This window comes from Ornithorhynchus anatinus, chromosome 11 (genome assembly GCF_004115215.2).
Source record: "Ornithorhynchus anatinus isolate Pmale09 chromosome 11, mOrnAna1.pri.v4, whole genome shotgun sequence".
Classification (NCBI taxonomy): domain Eukaryota; kingdom Metazoa; phylum Chordata; class Mammalia; order Monotremata; family Ornithorhynchidae; genus Ornithorhynchus; species Ornithorhynchus anatinus.
Window position 1 is genome coordinate 62082135 of NC_041738.1, and position 22425 is coordinate 62104559.

The window sequence follows — 22425 nt, forward strand, 5'->3', positions numbered from 1 at the left end:
GCTTACGCTCAACACAACTCACGCTCTATCAGGTCCTTCCCACCGCAGTTTACTTTACAGTCCGTCTTCCCTGCTGGATGCCGAGCTCCGGGAAGGCCGGGATTGGATTCCCTAATTCTACTGAACTCTCCCAAGTGTTCAGGCCTGTGATCCGCTCCCGGTGAGTGCTCAATAAATACTACCGACTGTACTGTGCGAATATCGACTCTGTTGAATTGTAGGGGAGCCAAACGGCCCAGGGGAAGCCGCTCTGCCGAGCGGAGAGGGCCCGGGCCGTGAGTCGGAAGACCCCGGGTTCCAATTCCGCTCCGCCACTTGTCTCCCGGGCGACAAGCAAGTCACTTCACTTCTCCGTGCCTCAGTTACCTCAACTGTAAAATGGGGGAGGAAGACCGTGAGGCCCATGTGGGCCAGGGATGATGCGCAAACCCATTACCCCGCGTCTACCCCAGCGCTTAGTGATAACAACTCCCCCGATCAGACCGTGCGCCCGTCAGAGGGCAGGGACCGTCTCTATCCGTTACCGACCTGCCCATTCCAAGCGCTGGGTACAGTGCTCTGCACATAGTAAGCGCTCGATAGATACCAGTGAATGGACGAATGGATAACAGTGACATCCGTCAAACGCTTACTCTGTGCCGGGCACCGTTCTAAGCGCCGGGGTAGACACGGGGCCGTCGGGCGCCCCCCCCCCGGGGCTCCCGGCCCTTAATCCCCGTTTTCCAGACGAGGTAACCGAGGAACAGTGAAGCGACTTGCCCTAAGTCACACGGCCGCCGAGCGGCGGAGCCGGGATCAGGACCCACGACCTCCGGCTCCCAAGCCCGGGCTCTTGCCGCCGAGCCCCGCTGCTTCTCGCCTGGCCCGCAGTAAGCGTTTCACGGGTACCACAGTCATTACGATCCCTCCTATTACTCTCCCGGGCCCTCAGTAAAGGTGAGCGCACGGTGAGTGCTCGGTAAACACCCCCGATCGCTCCGCACACGGGAGGTGCTCGGTAAATACCCCCGACTGCCCGTTGGCACCGCTACAACTCAGCCCCCCGACGAATACCCGTTCTGCCCCTCCGGCAGAAGTTCACCCCTTCACTCGCCGGTGTTTTCTCAGCGCTTACTAGGTGCAGAGCGCCGGACCGGGCGCTCGGAACGGACAAGTCGGCAACGGCCAGAGACGGTCCCCGCCCCCCGACGGGCTCACGGTCCGAGCGGGGGAGACGGACGAGAACGGTGGCAGTGAACAGAGTCGGGTTCCGCGGAGGGTACGAGGCAGGAGTGATTAACGCGCCGTTTCAGGGTGAGAGCTGGCCCGTTAACGAGCGGTCCCAAGGGAGCGGCTCGGTAAGAATCGGGCCGTAAAGGTTAGGGGACCCCCCCGCCCCCCCCCCCCCCCCCCCGGGCAGAGAGCCTGAGTAGACTAGAATCTCAGCGCACGACCGGCTGGACGACCAAGGAGTCACCTCAGACCCGGGCTCCTTGGGATAACTGTGAGGTGTCCATTACACTGCCCGCTCACCGTTCAGCCGTCTCTGAGAGCACCGATTTAGCTTGCCCACTCTACGGTCGGTCCGGCCTTCTCTCTGGTCGGCAGACGCGCCGATGAACCTCTGCCCTGCAAGATGCCTGTTCCGAAGCCCCCGGGGATTCTTATTCCACCCCGCCTGGGAATTACGAGCCTTTAGACAGAACCCCCGAACGCGGAAGCCTCGCCGCTTGGAAGATCCCACTCCGGGTCTCGAGGGGCCAGCCCTCCCCTCTCCGCCCCTGGACGTCCCTTGCCCCCGTTTTCCTTCGGTGACCGGCCGTGCTCCGGCGGACGGCGTCGGCCGAGTGACCGACGTCCGGGGCGCGGCGGCCGTCCCCTCCTCCCCGGGCCCGCCCGGGGGAGGGAGGCCGCCTTCGGAGCGAGCGGCTCCCGTGCCGGACCCTTCCGGGAATCCCCCTCCCCGACGAGGGGGGCTAACCTGGCTGGGATCGAGTCGCCTACAGTCGATGCCTAGAATTCCTTACCTCCCATTCTCTCCTAGACCCCCTCCGATCTGGCTCCCGTCCCCTCCGCTCTACCGAGACCGCTCTCTCTGAGGTCACCCGTGACCTCCTTCTTGCCAGATCCGACGGCTCCTACTCCATTCTGATCCTCCCCGACCTCTCCGCCGCCTTTGACACCGTCGACCGTCCCCTCCTCCTCCGTACCTTATCTCACCTCGGCTTCACGGACTCCGTCCTCTCCCCGTTCTCCTCTCACCTCTCCGGCCGATCATTCTCGGTCTCCTACGCCGGAGCCTCCTCCCCCTCCCATCCTTTGACCGTCGGAGTTCCTCGAGGGTCAGTTCTCGGCCCTCTTCCGTTCTCCGTCTACACTCACTCCCTCGGTGAACTCATCCGCTCTCACGGCTTCGACGACCGTCTCTACGCGGATGACACGCGGATCTACATCTCCGCCCCCGTCCCCTCCCCCTCCCTTCGGGCTCGCGTCTCCTCCCGCCTCCGGGACGTCTCCGCCCGGACGTCGGCCCGCCGCCTGAAACTCGACGTGAGCGAGACCGGGCTCCTCGTCTTCCCTCCCGAGCCCGGTCCGCTCCCGGACTTCTCCGTCGCCGCGGACGGCACGACCGTCCTTCCCGTCCCGCGGGCCCGCGATCTCGGTGTCGTCCTCGACTCGTCCCTCTCGTTCGCCCCGCGCGTCCCATCCGTCCCCGAGACCCGCCGGTCTCGCCTCTACGATATCGCCGAGATCCGCCCTCTCCTCTCCACCCGGACGGCCACCTTACCGTTACGGGCTCTCGTCATGTCCCGGCTAGACTACCGTGTCGGCCTTCTCTCCGACCTCCCTTCCTCCTCTCCCGCCCCGCTCCGGTCTATCCTTCGCTCCGCCGCCCGGCTCGTCTTCCCGCGGAGACGATCCGGGCCCGTCGCTCCCCTTCTTAAACAACTCCGGTGGTCGCCCGTCGACCTCCGCTCCAGACGAAAACTCCTCACTCTAGGCTTCGAGGCTCTCCGTCGCCTCGCCCCTCCCTACCTCTCCTCCCTCCTCTCTTTCCACCGCCCGCCCCGCGCGCCCCGCTCCCCCGCCGCCCGCCTCCTCGCCGTCCCCCGGTCTCGCCCGTCCCGCCGTCGACCCCCGGGTCGCGTCCTCCCGCGGTCCCGGGACGCCCTCCCTCCCCGCCTCCGCCGGACCGATCCTCTTTCCCTCTTCGAAACCTTACTTAAAAATCACCTCCTCCTAGAGGCCTTCCCGGACCGAGCTCCTCTTCCCCCTCTACTCCCTCCGCCACCCCCCCCTTTACCTCTCCGCAGCTGAAGCCTCATTTTCCCCTTTTCCCTCCGCTCCTCCCCCTCTCCCTTCCCATCCCCACGGCGCCGTACCCGTCCGCTCGACCGTATATATTTTCGTCACCCTATTTATTCTGTCAATGAATTGTACATCGCCTCGATTCTATTTAGTCGCCATCGGTTTTTACGAGACGTTCTTCCCCTCGACGCTGTTCAGTGCCATCGTTCTCGTCCGTCCGTCTCCCCCCCGATCGGACCGTGAGCCCGTCAGACGGCAGGGACCGTCTCTATCTGTTGCCGACCTGTTCATCCCGAGCGCTTAGTACGGTGCTCTGCACCGAGTAAGCGCTCAGTAAATACTACTGAATAAATACTATTGAATGAATGAATGAATCGATGGCCGCGGGCCGTCCCGAGACGGGGATGCCGTTACGATTCCCGCCTCGATCCGGGAGCGGAAGGTTTCCGAGGTTCCTTTCTAAACAGGCAGAGGAATCTAGAAACGTCGCTCCTTCCCACCCCTCCAGCTTCGGCGTTAAATATAGCGTGACTGGAAAATCACGGACGCTAAAAATATTTTTCAAGCATTTCCTGAAATTAAACAAACGAGCTTTGACTCTAAACGCCCGGCTGAAGATGCGCCCTATCTCCGGAATAACTATCGATTAGAAATAAACGTCGGCTCACCTTAACAACGGAATCCGAGAGAACGCCCTCCCCGCCCGCGGACCCGCGGCCGGCGGTGCCTCGACCGGCTCCGTTACGGCCATCGGTCGACGGATCGATCGACGGTGCCGGTTAGGCCCCCACGGGGGCGGAGCACCGGACCGGGCGCTCGGGAAAGGACAGCGGAGTTGGGAGACGTGAACCCCCGCCCTGAGGGATCTGACCGGGGTCTCTGCCTCTCACTCTGCGCCTAACGGAACGGCGATTTCCCCGCTCGTTCCCTCGGCGCCCGTCCCCGGGCCTCTTCCTCACTTCCGGAGAAGGAGCGGGGCTCGGCGGAAAGAGCCCGGGCTTGGGAGCCGGAGGTCTGGGGTTCGAATCCCGGCTCCGCCACCTGGCAGCCGCGTGACCGCGGGCGAGCCGCTTCACTTCTCGGGGCGGCCTCGGCGACCTCCTCTGTCAAACGGGGATGAAGACGGCGAGCCTCCCGGGGGAACGACCCGATGACCCCGTATCTCCCCCGGCGCTTAGAACGGTGCTCTGCACACGGCAAGTGCCCTAACAGATGCCGACATTATTATTCTTTTCTACTTTTTGCCCTTTTCCATCAGACGATTCCTCCGAAATCCCTATTTACAGTAACGTCTGTTCCCCCACCCGGTTCCCTCGTCTGCAGAGCGGGGATTCGACGCCCGTCCTCCCTCCTACTTGGACCGCGGGCTCCAAGCGGGACCTGAATAGCTTGTGTCGACCCCAGCGCTTAGCAGAGTGCTTGGCACATAGTAAGAGCTTAACAGCCACCACCCTTATCGCTACTGTCGACTCTCCCGCATTCTCCCAAATGCTCAGTACAGCGCTCTGTACACAGTAAGCGCTAAAGAAAAACAGCTGATCGACTCTACGGACCACGCCTGCCTTCGGGAGCCTTTTTCCGTCGCTACGGTTTCTCGCAACGGATCCGTTCTTCCCGGCCGCCTTCCCAGGCGGGGCGGTGGCCGGATCCAGCGGACCGGAGCCCGAATACGGAGGCCACCCCGTTAGCGGTAGGGAGACCCAAGCCAGGCAGGTCGAAGCAGAGGAGCTGGATGGGGCTGGCTCTTAAATAGCCAAAGGTTCTAAAACGGGGATGATGACAATACTGACGGCATTTGTCAAGCGCTCACCGTGTGCCAGGCAGCGTCCTAAGCGCCGGGGGGAGATACACGGCAATCAGGTCGTCCCACGTGGGGCTCACGGTCTTAATGCCCGTTTTACAGATGAGGCAACGGAGGCCCAGAGGAGCTAGGTGACCTGCCCAAAGTCGCACGGCTGGCAGGTGGCGGAGCCGGGATTCGAACCCACGACCTCCGACTCCCAAGCCCGGGCTCTTTCCGCCGAGTCGCGCTGCCTCTCCCCTAACGATTCAGAATCCTAGTTCAGAGTATCACGCAAGTGGTACCGCGAAAGGGGACGGCGCCTCGTGTCCCGGGACTGTAACTTGGAACGGTGCTCGGCGCACAGTAAGCGCTTAACAAATACCCTCATCGTTTTATTACAACTCTACCATCTCCCCTAACGCCAGCCGATTTGAACGTCTCTCTCCACCCGCCGAATGTAAGCTCCCGGTGGGCAGGGACCGCGTCCACCGATGCCGCCGTACCGTTCGTCGAGCACCGGGTACAGCGCTGCGCGCACGGCACGCGCTCGCCGACAACCCTCGACCGACTGACCGCCCCCGGCGTCCCCCGATCTCGAGGGCGGACCGCCGGGCCTCCTCGTAAACGGCCGACAAGGCGACGCCAGTTTGGGAGTCGAAACCGCACCCCCTCTAAACGGGGATTCCGCTAAGAAGCACGTGAGGTGGATTTCGGACCCGGGCTCCGGATCCCGCCCAAGCGCCCACCCTCCACACTGGGCTCAGAATCCCGGGATGCAGAGAGAAACGACCTCGGCCCAGCTCCGGCCCGGGCGAGGGATCCGGAGCTGTCTTCTCCCCCGTTTCCGAGATGGGGTGAGGCACCCGGGGGCCCGCCCCGGTTCGCAGCGGGGACCGACGGGAAAGGGGGCCGCAGGCCGGTGAGAACTCCCCAGACCTCAACGCCGCCCTACACCTCGGGCCCCGTGCCGCCGCCGCCCTCAGTCGATGGATGGATGGGCGGACAGTCGGGTTCACCGACGGCTTACTGTGCGCAGGGCGCCGACCCGAGGGGTCGGCGGCCGCCGGCCGCCTCGGCCCTTCGGCGTCGGGAATCGCGCGGAGGGGAGAACGCCGACGAGCGGGCAAACTCCCACAGGCTGGCGAACCCCAAGAGGTCTCCTCATCTCATCTCCGGGAAACGCCCGGGGAGGTGAGATTCCACTCGACACCGACGCCTGCCGTTTACCACTCGAGCCCGCGTGCAACACGGGAAGGGACGCGGCCCTCCCTCTCGCGGAGAACCTAGACGGCGAAACCCGATTTCGCCGGCCGCATTCTCCCGGCTCGGCCGCTCCATCCTTGGTGGAAGTGCCGGCGGCTCGCCGGCGGAGGTGAACTGAACTCAAACGGGCGCGACCCCTTCACGCCGCTGAGCGTTCTTTCGCATCTGCCACGGCGGCCGCCGGGGGGGGGGGGGGGGGTCTCCCCCCTTCCGACCAAGCGCGCGCGGCCCCCCCGGCCGCCCCGTACGTCGCGCGGGACGACGCTCGCGTCGTTTCCGACGCACGAGGCCCGCGGCGGGGACCGGGTGACCCCCGACGGAGTTTACGGACGGAGCCGTCGGGAAACGCGCCCGTCGTCCCCCCCGGGTCGACTTCCAACGCGCCTCGGCGGAACTGCCGAGCTCCCGGCAGCCCGGAGCCGAACCGGAAGCCGCCCCGGCGACGGAGCCGTCCCCGGCCGGCGACGCGACGCGGGCGCTTGGGGAAATGAGACCGGGCTCACGGGACCGGGGGTCTCCGGAGACGGCGGCGAGTCTCCCGCCAACAGACGGACCCTAAGAGGGAGGAGACGCATCTACCGCCGAGCCGAGGCCCGGCCCGATCCTCCCCCGGCGTCGTCTGCCGACGGCGGCGCCCCGGCGCGTTCCGCTCGGGGGGCCCGGGGCCCGGGACGGCCGCGAAGGGGAGACGCCGGAGACCCGCGGGGGCGCGGCGGGACTCGGGGTCGGGGGCGAGAAGTCCACCGAGCTCATCGAAGGTCCTTACCAGTCAACTTCCTCACGGGCTGGAGCCGCACACCGACAGACTGATGGGCGAGTAAGGGGGAGGATGGGAGAGAGCGGGACGCGCCCTCCATAATCCGAATGTGCTGCACACCTTCGCTCACCGGGAGCGGCGGGATAGCATAGTCGGGCTCAAAAGCACAGTCGCTCTCCGTGGAGGTGCCACCTGAGGGAGAGAAAGCAAGCAGACGTGAACCTCCGGGCCGAGCGCAGCTCTGCCTTAAGCCTCCTCGGATCGGACGCCCGGCGACCCTCCGGTAACGGAGGAGAATCACCCCCGCAACTCACAGGCCGAGCCCGGCCGCGGGGCTCCTCTACCCAGAACCGCCCCGAGCCCCCGGGGTGCCCCGGGGCGAGATCGGGGATGGCGTCCGCCTTCCTCCGCGGCGTTCTCCCCAGTGTTCACTACAATGCTCTGCGCGGAGTAAGCGCTCAACAGATGCTCCGCGCTGACTCTGCCCGAAGTCTCGCCCCCTAGGCTCGGAAGTAGCCCCAGGGGGCAGTCACACACCTTTGCCCAGCAGCACAGATTTGGGGAATGAGGTCAAAATCTAATGAGGTTCCTCGCCTGCCCCGATCCGGTTTACGTGTCCGCGTTCGCTGCTGGGACCAAGAGCTGTTTTCCTCTCGCTTCTCTTCTCAGAGAAGCAGCGGGGCCCCGGGGAACGACTCCGGGCCCGGGAGTCGGGGGACCCGGGTTCCGATCCCGGCTCCGCCACTCGCCTGCCGGGCGACCTTCGGCGGGGCGCTTCGCTTCTCCGTGCCGCAGTTGCCTCACCTGAGAAATGGGGAGTCGATACCTTCCTCTCTCCTGCTTGGACCGACAGCCCCACTTGGGACCCGATGATCCGGTACGTACCCCATGGCTTAGTACGGTGCTCGGTGGAAAGAGAGCGCTTGCCTTATAGGTTACTTGTTTTTTCAGATTAACGTCCGTCTCCCCCTCTAGACCGTAAGCTCATTACGGGCAATTCCGCCGTCATCGTATTCTCCTCAACGCTCAGTACGGCACTCCGCGTACGGTGAGCACTCGATGAATACGATCCACTGATGAACCAGTTCCGCGATCACTATCATTTCTTCTCTGTCACAGAGCCGCCGGGTTGCGTCGCAAGGAACTCCAGTCATTTCGGGGCGGTGAAGAAACACAGGTGGAAAGACCCAGAGGCACCGTTACGAAAGCGGCACGCGGGCGATCTCCCGCGATCCCAGTTATCCCACCTCTGTGCGTCACTGCCCGCTTTCCTTGGCGACGAGAACAACGGCATCTGGTAAGCGCCTACCGCGTACAGGACGCCGTACCGAGCGCTGGGGCGGACGCGAGCCGATCGGGTCGGACGCGGTCCCCGTCCCAGGCGGGGCGCACGGTGTCAATCCCCATCCTACGGACGAGGGGACCGAGGCCCGGAGAGGCGAAGTGACTTGCCCAAGGTCACGCAGCAGACGAGCGGCGGAGCCGGGATCCGAACTCGCGGCCTCCCGACTCCCAGGCCCTCGCTCTTACCCGTCACGCCACGCTGCTTCCCACTGCTTGGCGACGTTCACCTCCTCCCCCGAACCAGCCTCACACCCCCGTTAACCGGAGACCCGTTTCCGAGATGACTCGACGGAGCGGAGACCGAGGAAATTCAGGCAAATCGCAAAATCTAGAGGGGGGCTCTACCGAGCCGGGCGGACGGTTACCAGTCGTTCACACGCAGACGCAGACAGCGGAGCCCAGAGAGGCGCCGGGATGTAAACGCTGGGCAAAAATGCGAAGAATAATCACAGATCTTCCTCGTTACCATTTCTCATCGCCGTCTCTGTGCATTCCCTTATCAAGCATCGCCCTCTCCAGCTTAACAAACGGACTCGATCGGAGTTCTTTAGAAACTGCGCCGCGAGTCATCGATTCACCTCGGAACTGGGGCCGCTCCGATTCCGAGGAAGCCGACCGCGGAACCGCCGCCCACCCGAACGCGTCCCGTCGGACCCGTCTCCCCGCACCGGCCACGGCAGCTGGCTCGGTTCGGTCACGCCGTGGGATTTCATTCCGAGTTTTGGCTAGAGAGCCGTCGGGGGGGGGGGGTTTGGGGACGTTCATCCGACAACGCGGGCCCGTTCGGATCCAGAGCGGGGCAGGTCGCAGAGACCAGGGCGTGGAATCGGCCTCGGTGAGCGCCGGGGGGGGGGGGGGCGAGCGTTCCTTAACGGGGGACCGTGCGAGGCGATGACGGTAACCGTTAAGCGCTCACTATGTGCCGAGCACCGTCCTAAGCCCTGGGCGGATACGAGGTGATCGGGTCGCCCCACGTGGGGCTCCCGGTCTTCATCCCCGTTTGGCAGATGAGGGAACCGAGGCGCAGAGAAGCCGAGCGAGTCGCCCAAAGTCACCCGGCCGACGGGGGGCGGAGCCGGGATTAGAACCCGTGACCACCGAACCGCGCCGCTTCTCTTAAGGGAGGGGACGAACCCCGCCTCATTCAAAAATTGGGTGGAGAACTCACATTTCAGCCGCACGGCCATTCGCAGGTGAATTTCACCACAGAAACACCCTCCGAATATAAAGAGCAGCCACCTCCAGCGGTCACGCGGGAAGCGGCGCGGCGGAAAGGGCCCGGGCTCGGGGGGGGGGGGCGGAGGTCACGGGTTCTAATCCCGGCTCCGCCACCCGTCAGCCGTGTGGCCGTGGGCGAGTCACTTCACTTGTCCGGGCCTCGGCTCCCCCGTCCGGAAAACGGGGACGAAGACCGGGAGCCTCACGTGGGACCGCCCGACGACCCTGTATCTTCCCCGGGGCTGAGAACGGCGCTCGGCACGCGGCGAGCGCTTGGCAAATATCGACGTCGTAATAAATCGTGCCATTATATAACACGTAACATTATATACGCTGTATAATACGTATCCTACGATATAGGTTTTTATTTCCGTTACGTTATACATTACATGAGGCACGACGATAAAACCGTCATTCTGTCGTATAATGCGTATAATACGGACGACGTATAACACATATTATCATAAACGTATTATCACACTGTATGACGCGCAGAATACACACGCGTTATACAGGTATTCTACGCATTGTACAGTATGATGATTCTTACTATTATGTATTATACCACGTGATGATAACCTATAGCATTATACACCCCGACCGAGGGAAAAAAAAAACCCCCCGCAGGGATCTTCCCTTCAGGAATGGAAAGAGGCGAACCTTCAACCCCCGAGCCTCGGCGGCCTCCGGCTTCACCCGGCGTGGGGATACCAGAGTGGCCGGGTTGGCCCCCGGGCACAGGGAGAGATTCCACGGGGGGAGGGAGGGAGGGAGCAGGAAAAGAGCGAGCACGCCCCGGGGAGCCCGGAACCCGTGCGCTCACCGACTCCCCTCTCGACCCTTCTGAAGGCTCCGCGGCCCCAAAAGGGCGGGTCACCGGCCGCCGTGCCCCGAATCGGCTCCGCCGCTCCCTCGGCGCATCTCTGATTCATTCGCCTATCCCGCTGTCTGCCTCCCCCTCTGGGCGGGCAGCTCCTCGAGGGCGGGGAAGGCGACCGCCCACTCCGATCCCGCCACTCCGGCTCGGATCTAAGCCGTAAGAACTACGGCTTCGGCTGGGAGGAGCCGCCGTCTCCCCGGCGCCTGGCAAAGGGCTCTGCGCCGAGCAGGGGCTCGGACGATCCCGACGGTCGACCCGACTGCCGGGACGGGGCAGGGACAAGTGGGGGCCCCCTCCCTCTGTCGGGAAAATACGACACCTCCCCAGATCGTCGAGCTCTTGGGAAAACTGTCGGATCTGGGGCAAACACACACACACACACGAGCCTGACCTAGAGTCCAGGCTCTGGCGCCTCACTGAAGGTAAACTGATAACGACAATGCCGGCGTTGTTGGTTAAGCGCTTACTGTGTGCGGAGAGCACCGTTGGCAGCGCTGAGCGGGGTAATCGGGGCGTCCCACGCGGGGCTCCGCGTTCTACGGACGAGGGAGCTCGGGCCCAGAGAAGCCAAGTGACTCGCCCACGGGCACGCGGCCGGCGGGGGCCGGCATTCGCGCCCGCGACCGCCGACTCCCGAGCTCGGGCTCCTTCCACTGAGCCGCGCTGCTTCCCAATCAAGGTCCCGGAGGGTCCTCACGCCTCCCACGCTGAAGCCCTTCTTATATTACAGAAACTCTACTCCCTCCGGCCAAGGGGCGCCGGGCCCGGCGTCCCCGAACCTCTGCCGAACCCGGAGCCGCGGCCGATATCTCCGACCCTTCCTTCCCGTCGCGCCGACGCGGTCCCTCTCCCGGACTCCTCCGTCCTTCCCGCTGCCAACCGGCACACGCCATTTCCTCTTCCGGAACGTGGCCCCGAGTCGGGTCGCCTGGGTTACCTCGGACGGCGGACCGCCGCCCGATCCGAATTCCTTACTCGAAGCCGTCGTCGATAATCACGGTGCCCGTCGAGCGCCGACTCCGCGCCGGGCGCCGTTCCAAGCGCGGGGATGGATACGAGGTGAACGGGTCGTTCCCGGTGGGGCTCACGGTCTTCATCCCCATTTGACAGACGAGGCGACCGAGGCGCAGAGAAGCGGAGCGGCTCGCCCGAGGACGCGCAGCAGACGGGCGGCCGGAGCCGGGACCGGGAGCCCCGTCCTCTGAAGCCGAAGCCACGGAATAACCCCGACGCGAAACCCACGCCGGACGGCCTCGGCCCCGAACCGGGGAAACCGTTACCTACCGGAGAGCCAAGGAGTCCCCGACGCGACGGAAGGGCTTCCCGAATCCCAGGGCGAAACATCACGTCACGGATGAAGCCGGGGCTCTGACCAAAGGCGAGAGCCTCGAGGCGAGAGGGCCGGTTTCCAGTTGTCGAAAAAGTCTATCGAGGGTCGGTAGAGGGAAGGGACCAGAGCGCCAACCGCGTACGGGACTTCGAACGATCGCGACGCTTAGAAGGGCGCACGTAGTAAGCGCTGAACGGATACCAACGTTTTGATCATTGCCATCGTTACTGTGGACAGGGGACGCGCCTCCCAGCTCTGTAACATCACACCCTTCCCAACGCTCGGTACAGCGCTCCGTGTAGAGTAAGCACTCAAACCACAGCACTGATCCACTGACCGCATGCGACCCGGAGGGAGGGAGCGAGCGAGTTGGGCGGTCGCTCGTGGCTTGCCAGGATTCCGGACCGCCCTTCGTCTACTTTTACTCTATCGATCGACCCCCATAATAACCATCAGAACGTGAAAATCGAAAACCTGCGCCCACCCGCCCGCGGCGACGACCGGTACCCGTTATTCTGTCCGCTTCTAGTACCATTCATTCATCACTTGGGATTCTGAAACGGACAAGAAGACGACGGCTCTCACGCTTCTCGCGGCTCAAGCCACAGACGTAACGCCATCGACGGCGTCGACCGAGCGCTGTGCCGTGCGCGGAACGCTATACTGACGCTGCACGGCAGATTACGACGCAACCACGGAACCCGGCTCGCGGCGTGGCCCGCCGGAAAGAGCCCGGGCTCGCGAGTCGGAGGTCACGGGTTCGAATCCCGGCCCCGCCACCCGGGCGACCGCGCGGCTTCGCTTCTCCGTGCCCCGGTTACCTCACCCGTAAAAGGGGGCTTGAGACCGTGAGCCTCGCGAGGGACAGTCCGCTCACCCCGCATCTCCCCCCAGCGCTGTCGTATCCGTTAAATGCCGGCTACAGGCCGGGCACCGTGCTGATGCGCCGCGGGAGATCCGGTCCTCGCCCCGCACGGGGCTCACGGCCCCAACGGGAGGGAGACCGGGTCCCGGGGTCCCATTTCTCAGGTGAGGGACCTGAGGCGCAGAGAGGAAAAGTGACTCGTCCGAGGTCCCGCAGCAGGCAGGCGGCGGAGTCTCCGCCGGACCTATTGATACCGGCGTCGGCCAGACCGGCGAAAACCTGACCGGCCGATACGGAGGCGGGCCAACGATGACTAAGCGCCTACTGCGTGCCGAGCACCGTTCTAAGCGCCGGAGTAGATACGGGGTCATCGGGTGGGCCCACGCGAGGCTCACGGTCAACGCCCATTTTAAGAATAACGTCGGTATCCGTTAAGCGCCCACTACGTGCCGAGCACCGTTCCAAGCACCGGGGGGAGATACGGGGCGATGGGGTGGTCCCGCGCCAGGCTCACGGCTAATCCCCGTTTACCAGCCGAGGTCGCCGAGGCGCCGAGAAGCGAAGCGCCTCGCCCACGGTCACGGGGCTGACGGGAGCCGGGAGTCGAACCCGCGGCCTCCGACTCCCAAGCCCGGGCTCCCTTCACCGAGCCACGCTGAACGACCACCCGCCCGTCCGGGTGACCAGCCCGGGCTCCCTCGACACTCCATACGGGTCACCTCCCCGCCTCTCGGGAGTCCCGGGACGGAGCGACTCGGAACACGCTCGCGGGGAGCGGGGGGGGGGGGTTCCCAGAGCCCGCGGCCCCTGACTGGGACCTCGCCCCCGTCCCGCTTCGACCGTCACCATCCGCGCCGCGCAACAACGCGGGGAGGCGGGCTGAAGCCCGGGCCCACACGGGGTCAGTTCTCTCCCGGGGGGGGGGACGACGGCCGGCCGTTTCCTCTTTAAGTTCCGCCCGTTTCGGCCCGAAACCAACGACCGCGAAGTTACAGACGACCGGGCCCGGACCCCACCGTACGGTCGGCGGACTCCGCGAGACGCCGGAGGGTCGGCGGTAACAAACGTTCCAGATACGGGGACCCGGGTGAGTCCCGGAAGGCGCGCGATGAAATGCCGCAGACTTAGGCCATGCGTTTTTGACGACTCTTCAGCCGGCGACACGAATCTTTCACGTTTCAGGGGCACGGCCGTCTCCTTTAAACGGGATCTTTTTCCCTACGGGCGGTGACGGGAAAAGGAACCCCCCCCCCCCACCCCCCCCCATCGTACGTGAACCTTTCAACCTTTCGACTCGGGAGCTCGGTCCCTCGGTTAGGGAAGCAGCGCGGCTCGGTGGGAAGGGCACGAGGTTGGGAGTCAAAGGTCACGGGTTCGAATCCCCGCTCCGCCACTCGTCAGCTGTGCGACCGGGGGCGAGTCGCTTCGTTTCTCCGGGCCTCGGCGACCTCATCTGTAAAACGGGGACGAAGCCGGCGAGCCTCACGTGGGACGACCCGACGACCCCGCGTCTCCCCCGGCGCTCGGAACGGCGCTCCGCACGGGGTAAGGGCTCAACCGATGCCAACGGCGTCTTCTCCCGGGCCAGGAGCCGGAAAGGCAGAGGGCCCCGGGCCCGAACTCTCCGGGGGAGGCGGGGGAACCGAGCGGTGCTTCCGACCGGCAGCTCGCTGTGGGCGGGGGACGTCTCCGTTACACTGTCGCGCTCCATTCTCTCCAACACCCCGTACAGCGCTCTGCACGCAGCAGGCGCTCGCCGGATACGACCGACCGACCGCCGGCTGGGCAACTGCAACGGCGCCAGGCAAGGGAGACTCAAAAGCGTCCTTCGATCGGGACCCTCGACCGCCGTCGGCGGCGCACGCACGAGGGAGCGGATGATTCGAGGAGCGGCGCGGCTCGGTGGAAGGGGCCCGGGCTTGGGAGCCGGAGGTCACGGGTTCGAGTCCCGGCCCCGCGGGCGAGCCGCTTCGCTTCTCCGGGCCTCGGCTCCCTCCTCTGTAAAATGGCATTACCCGCGAGCCTCACCGTGGGCCGACCCGACGACCCCGCGTCTCCCCCGGCGCTCAGGACGGTGCTCCGCGCGCAGTGAGCGCTCAACGGATACCGTGATTCTCGACTCTTGCTGCGCCGACGCCGACGCTTATCCTTTAACGATAACACCCGCGGCGTCCGTTAAGCGTTTACTACGTTCCAAGCCCCGTTCTAAGCGCCGGGCTCGACGCGAGGAGATCAGGCCGTCCCACGTGGGGCTCACGGTCTCAATCCCCAGTTCACAGAGGAGGGAACCGAGGCCCGGAGAATGATAACAACAACAACGTCGGCATCTGTCGAGCGCTTCCTGCGCGCAGAGCACCGTTCCGAGCGCGCGGGGGAATCGGGTGGCCCCGCGCGGGGCTCACGGTCTCGGTCCCCATTTTACAGAGGAGGGAACCGGGGCCCAGAGAAGGGGAGGGACCCGCCCAAGGCCAACACGGCGGGACAAGCGGCGGAGCCGGGATCGGAACCCACGACCTCCGACTCCCCAGCCCGGGCTCTCGCCGCCGAGCCAGGCCCTCCTGCCCGAACTCCGGCGTCGGCCTCCTCCGCGCTGACCTTCGCCCGTTCGGTGGGATTCGACGAGCAGAGCACCGTATCAAGCGCTTGGGAGAGGACAGCGTAACAACGGACACGTTGGTGCCCACAGTGAGCTCACAGTCTGGACAGGGAGGCGGACATTAACATAAACCAACGGGCAGATGAATGACAGACGCACACACGCGCGCTACGGGGACGGGAGGGGGGACGAACGGAGGAGGACGGGAGAGCGGCGCGGAAGGTTGTGGGAGAAGGGGAGAGGAGGGCTCGGTCGGCGAAGGCTTCCCGGAGGGAGGAGACGGGCCTTCGATAAGGTTTTCGAGTGGGGGGGGGGGGGGGGAGGGCACACATCCGGCGGATATAAGGATGACGATGACCCCGTCGGCCCTCGTTAAGCGCCCACCACGTGCAGGGCGCCGTCCTAAGCGCCGGGGGGGACACGGGGCGATCGGGTCGTCCCACGCGAGGCCCCCGGTCGATCCCCGTTTTCCAGATGAGGTCACGGGGCGGGGCCGGGATCCGAACCCGTGACCCCCGACTCCCAGGCCCGGGCTCCCGCCGCGGAGCCGCGCTGCTTCTCCAGGCGGGAGGGCGTTCGGGGGAGAGGTCGGCCGTCGAGACGGACGGGATCGAGGTACGGCGGGAAGGCGGGCGCTAGGGCGTCCCGCCCCCCCCGCCCCCGCGCCGCCGGGCGGCCCGGGTCGTTTCTCTACGGAAACGTCGGGTCCGGCCCCTCAGGGACCCGTACCGCGGCGGACCCGGACGCCTTCCCGACGGCCCGGAGACGGTCGACGGGCTCGGCCCCGTCTCCCCTCGCCGCTCGCCCGCTACGGTCCGGCTCGGGAACGGGGCAGTCACCGGGCGCTCGGGGTGACCTCGGGGGTGGCGGGCGGAGGGGGCGCAGACCCCCGGATCCCCGGGGCCCGGGCTCTGTCGCTTCACGGGCCTTCATCTCCGCGACCGCTCCAAGCGAGGAACGACCGTCAGGGACGAGCCTTCCGAGCGGCCTCGGGGACTTCAAAAACGGATGCCACGGCTCGCGGCGCGAAAGGCGACGGGGACGGGGCGGCGAAGCAGCGGGGCCCCGGGGAAAGAGCACCGACTCGGGAGTCGGAGGTGGTGGGTTCGAATCCCGGCCCCGCCCCCCGTCCGCCGTGGGACCTCGGGCAAGTTACTTAACTTCTCTGTGCCTCAGTTCCCTCGGCTGTAAAACTGGGGATTTAAAAAAAAAAAAAAAAAAAAAAAGGCGAGCCCCACGTGGGACAATCTGATCGCCCCGCATCTCCTCCAGCGCTTAGAACGGCGCTCCGCACATAGTAAGCGCCCCGACGGACGGCGTCACGGTTATTAAAGGTGGGAACGGAACACCACCGCGGCTCCCCAACGGGGACAGGTTAGCCACGTACCGGACTGGCTCGGCAGGAGGAATGGTCAAGCCCAACCCGGGTGGGGGAAACCGACGCGATGCCCCGTTGGGTCAAAAGCCTACACCGTCCCCGGCCCGCAAAAGGTAGCGTGGCTCGGCGCGGAGAGCCCCGGGCGGGGGGAGTCAGAGGTCGCGGGTTCGAATCCCGGCTGCGCCGCCCGCCAGCCGCGTGACCCCGGGCGGGTGGCTTCGCTCCTCCGGGCCTCAGTTCCCTCATCTGTCAAGCGGGGATTGAGACCGTGAGCCCCACGTGGGACGACCCCATCGCCTCGTATCCCCCCCCCCCGCCCCCGGCGCTCGGAACGGTGCTCTGCACCTAGTGAGCGCCTAACGGAGAGCGCCGTCGTTACTATTCTCGTCGTCGTCATTATTATTACTGTTAATAAATAGTTCTCCCTCTGCTTTGGCCGAACCCCCATTAGAAGGCAGCGCTGTCTGGGCCGCCCCTTTTAAGACGGAGGGCGGGGAAACCGGAGAGGGGCCCCAAGGGGAACGGCGAGACCGGTTTCAGAAACTGAAAGTAGAGCCCGAGGACGGTGGCGTCTCGTGGCGGATACAGCCCGGGCCCGGGAGTCGGAAGGCCACTGGCTCTCATCCCGGCTCCTCCACCCGTCTGCTGTGTGACACCGGGCGGGTCGCTTCACTTCTCTGAGCCTCGGGCACCTCCACTATAAAACGGGGATCGACGCCGTGAGCCCCACGCGGGACAGGGACCGCGTCCGCCCGGATCCGCTCGGATCCACCTCGGGCCCTTACTTCGGTACCCGGCGCGCGGTGAGCGCTCGATGAATACCACCGTTGTAATCACCGTCGTCATCGTCGCTCAGTTGCGGTCGTGACGGCAACCGTCACGTGCTTACCGTGCGCCAAGCGCCGTACTGAGCGCTGGGAATGAGCCAAGATAACCAGGGCCCACGTGGGGCTCACAGGATGAGGAGAACAGGTGCTGACTTCCCATGCTGCAGATGAGGGAGCCGAGGCCCAGAGAAGCTAAGCGACCTACCCAACCACGTCTCACGGCGAGCACCCGGCGGAGCCGCGATCGGAATCCGGGTCCTCGGATCCCCAGTTCCGTGCTCCTTCCCGATCGAGCCAATCGACGGGGTTCATTCAGCGCTCACTCTGCGCGGAGCACTGTAGTCGGCCCTAAGGAAAGCACCACACGTTCCCTGCCCACGCGGAGCTTCCGGTCCAGATGAAAACAGTACCCGTAATTATCTCTCAAGCGCTCGCTACGTACCGGGCGCTGTACTGCGCACTGGGGTGGAGCCAGGCAAATCGGGTCGGACGCGGTCCCGGTCCCACGTGGGCTCGCGGTCTCGGTCCCCGTTTCACAGATGAGGAAACCGAGGCCCGGAGGAGGCAAGGGACTCCTAACCCAGGTCGCGGGGCAGACCGACGGCGGGACGACGGACCGGCCTCGGGTCTGCGACCCGGGGACCTCGCCTGGAGGGAGCGGCACCGCCGCCGGCCCTCACGTTCTCTTGACCCCGGCAGCCTGGGGTCCGGAGAACGGGGAAAGGGTTGGATTTCGTCACGTGAAGGAGAGGGGGCTAAGCAGCGGTAACCGTTTACAAGTACAAAAAGGTTCCGCCAGGGGTTTATTGCCCGGAGGACCGAATTCTTAGCAAACGGGTTTAAATGAAGGCGGCGGCGACTTCATTCGGCCATTGCTCCGGGGCCCAATCTCGCCGGTCAAACCGCGGGACAGATCTGTCCTGAGGTTCAAAGTGACGCCGCCGACTTCGAGACGACCTCCGCAAACCGACCGGCCACGCGCACCGGCTCCGCCGGAGGAGGTACGGCCGGGCACCGATCCCGGCCCCTTGCCACGCGGGCGAACCTAAGGAGGGTCAAGGGACGTCCCACCGCCGGGCGCGCACGAGCGGGAGTCGTGTCTGTCGCGGCCAACTCCGTTCTACCGTACCCTCCCGAGCGTTCGGCACAGCGCTCCGCGCGCGGTGAGCGCCCGATGACAGTGCTAGCAATTTTGGTGTCTGTTAAGCGCTGACTATATGCCAAGCGCTGTTCGAAGCGCTGGGCGGATACAAGGTGATCGGCTTGCCCCACGTGGGGCTCCCAGTCTTGGTGCCCATTTTCCAGACGAGGTCACCGAGGCACAGAGGAGTCGCGTGACGGGCCCGAGGTCACGCGGCTGACAAGTGGCGCGGGGCCGGGATTCGAACCCGTGACCTCCGACCCCCAAGCCCGGGCCCCTTCCGCCGAGCCAGGCCGCTTCTCGGTAATCGGTCGGTCCGTCACCTGTCGCCGGACCGTGGGTCCCGAGGGCCCGGTACAGCGCTCTGCACACGGCAGGCGCTCGGTAAACACCGCCGGGTGAATGAATCTCACCGACGGATCGATTTCCGATGACGGTCCGCGTTTAGCCACCCACGGCCCCCGTCCGATCCCGTCCCCCTCTGCCCGGCGGTAAGCAGCGAGCCGGCGGGGACGGACCGGCTCCAGGATCTCACCCGCGGCGGACGCCACGGCGCCCTCGCCCGCTGCCGGCCCGTCGGGAGCGCGACCCCCCCCCCCGGGGTGGCTTAGGGACGGCCGGAGGGGAGGGACCTCCGGATCCGAGTGGAATTTTTCCAAATGCAGGTCGGAAGCGAAAGCTGAAAATATCAAACGGAAGGAAGAACGGCAGCGGTGCCCCCAAAAATCCAGCCGTCCTCCGCGTAACTAGACGGAGCAGAGCCGGGGGAACGGGGTCGGAGCGAGAGGCGGAGGGAAAGCAGCCGGGGAATGGAGCCAGAGGACGGGGCCTGGGGCTAGGCGGGAGCGTCGCAGGACGGCGATGCCATCCGTCGAGCGCTCACTACGTGTCAAGCACCGCCCTAAGCGCCGGGGTGGATACAGGCGAATCAGGTCGGACGCGGTCCCCGTCCCACTCGGGACTCCCAGTCTCGATCTCCGTTTTCCAGACGAGGTAACTGAGGTCCGGATAAGCACCTTGTCCAAGGTCACACAAGCGGGCAAACGGCAGAGCAGGGGTCACCGCTACCGTTCTCGGCCGGCCGCCTCCCCCGACCAGAGCGTGAGCCCGTCGGAGGGCAGGGACCGTCCCTGTCAGTTGCCCACCCGTCCGTTCCAAGCGCTCAGTACGGCGCCCTGCGCCTAGCAAGCGCTCGATAGATACTACCGAATGATTGCGACCCGGGTCCTCTGACTCCCTGGGCCCTTGTCCTTTCCGCTCCGGCGACGCTGTTTCTCCAGGGCTGTGTTGTTTTGTTCTCCGAATCCGAATCTTCTTCTCGAATCCACAGAATGCAGGTAAGGAACGTTCCAACCTAACTTCCACTTCGTTGGCACTCGATAGCTTCGTCTGTGCAGGGCACTGAGACAGGAATTTATCTGAAGTACGTTAACTCCGCCCGGGCCGGTCGGAACGGTTTACCCTATCCACGCCACTTAACCGCAACTAATTCCCAAACGGTGCGGCCCAGCTAAAAATCGTCAGAAGGCGACGGGCGATCACGTTCTCGAACGTCGGCGACGACAGCTCCGTTTCCAGGTCCAGTGTGGTCGAGGTGGCCGGTTCGCCTTTTTAAAACGGTACCCGTTAAACATTTACTACGTGCCGGGCAGCGTCCTAAGCCCCGGGGTAGATACGAGGTCAGCGGGTTGGACACGGTCCCCGTTCCACGTAGGGCTCACAGCCTTCACCCCCACTTCACAGATGGAGGAGCCGAGCGTCCCGTCCGAGGTCCACGGGAGACGAGGGGCGGAGCCGGGGCTGAGAATTTACCCTGCCCCCCTGCCCGTGCTCTTGTCGGCGGGCCACGCTGCCTCTCGGGGTGTGGGGCAAAGCCAGGGGGCCGGCGTGTGGGGCGCCACCGGATAAGGGTGGCTTTCGAAACTGCATTTCTCAGGTGCTCAAAAGGCATTTACCTGTGTCGCCCTTCACCCCCCTCGCCCTTACTCCCTGACGCGCGCGGCTCTCTCCCCCTCTCTATCCACGTGCGCTGGTGCGCACGCCGCAGACAAGGGAGCCGGTCAGGACCGGTGACTTTACGGCAGCCTGACGGGCAGCGACCGGGAGGGGGCTTGACGTCCTCGGCCAGCGGGCTCGCGCAGGTCGGGCCGCCGAGAGGCCGGCGGGAATGCACGGAGAGTCCCTCCTCGGGGTAGAGCCGCGTGCGCCGAACGAGCCCCTTTAAGGAAGGTTCGGTCCCGCGCGTCAGTCTCGTTTTGCCACGGTAGCCCGCGGGCACGAGAACTCACCGTCAGGAGAGCCGCCTCCGGCTCCACGCCAAAGGGAGCGACCTAATCGGTCGGCGTCACCGGAAATCAGGACTCCGTCCCCCCTAACGGAGCCGTACGGCCGCCCGGGTTAGAGAGCGATCCGCTGAGGGTGAAATGGCTCATCTCGGGTGGGGTCCCAGAACCCCCAACCGCCAGTTCACACTCCACCCTGCCTCTCCCTCAGAATGAGTGACCGCCAACGTTCCGTTCGCTTTCGTTCGTCCATTTCGGGAAACCGCAGTACCCGCTTAGATCTGGAAACCGTGTTCCCTCACCGAGGCAGCCAGATGAAAAGGAGCTTCCATTACTTTACTTTTAGCCCATTTCCCACTCGCTTGAAGGAACTAGGAAATGCATTCCGTCTGCGTTTTACCGCACCTCCCTAACCGGACAATTTAAGCCCGGGGTCTCCGTCGCTTTCAGGGAACTGTCTGGGAGTTACAGTTTACCCCCAAACAATCGGGCGTTTACCCTGCAGAATGGCAAAGGTTAAAGGTTCAGATACGCCTTTCATTTTCCGTCCAGGTTCCGGGAACGACTCTGTTCTCTGCGTAGATACGATTCCGGGAGAAACATTCCCATCAGTAGGTTCCGGCGTCACCTGTCCATCTATCTCCCCCCAGGCCCGGAGGGTCCCCGGAGGTTCGGCTCTGGGCTCTCCTCTGGAGAACTCATCTGCTCCCACAGCTTCGACTGTCATCTCTCTGCGGACGATTCCCAGCTCTACACCTCCGGCCCCGACCTCTCTCCAGCTCCGCCGTCTCGCGTTCCCTCCTTCCTTCGGGACGACTCCTCCCCGGACGTCCCGCCGACGCCTCGAACTTAACACGTTCGAAACGGGACTCCTCGTCTTCCCACCCGAACCCCGTCCTCCCCAGTCTCGCCCGTCGCCGCAGACGGCACCGCAACCCTCCGGGTCTCCCGGGTCCACGGCCCCGGTGCCGTCCCGGACTCACCTCTCATTCCACACGGGGACTCGACCGGTCACCGGATCCTCCCGGCTCTCCCTCCGCTCGCTAAAATCCACCCTCCCCTCTCCATCCGAACCGCCACGACGCCGGGCCCGGGCATCCGTCCCGTCCCGCCTCGGCTACCGCGCCCATCTCCCCGTCTCCCGCCTCTCCCCACCCCGGTCCACGCTCCGCCCGGCCGCCCGGGTCGTTTTTCCGCAAAAACATTCAGGCCCTGACTCCCCGCTCCTCAGGGACCTCTCACGGTTGCCCACCCGCCTCCACGTCGACCGGAAACTCCTCGCCCTCGGCTCTGAATCGTTCAGTCGGCTCGCCGCCCCCCTCCCGCCTCGCCTCGCCTCCCTCCTACTTCGGCTCCCCTGGCGCCGGCTTACTCACCGAGCCCCCGATCTCATCCGTCGCTCCGCCAACCCCTTTCCCACGTCCTCCCGCTAGCCCGGAACTGCCTCCCCCCCCCCCCGCCCCGCCCCCCCAT

General features: G+C 65.2%; 1 protein-coding gene across 3 annotated transcripts in view; it reads right to left on the reverse strand.

The window, feature by feature from the left end:
- TANC2 (tetratricopeptide repeat, ankyrin repeat and coiled-coil containing 2) overlaps positions 1-22425 on the reverse strand; it is a 404350-nt gene that overhangs the window by 239203 nt on the left and 142722 nt on the right. For all 3 annotated transcript variants that reach the window (XM_039913595.1, XM_039913597.1, XM_039913596.1), the window contains one exon: positions 7101-7283. In XM_039913595.1, coding sequence (XP_039769529.1) covers positions 7101-7283 — 183 coding nt within the window. The remainder of the gene's footprint in view (positions 1-7100; positions 7284-22425) is intronic.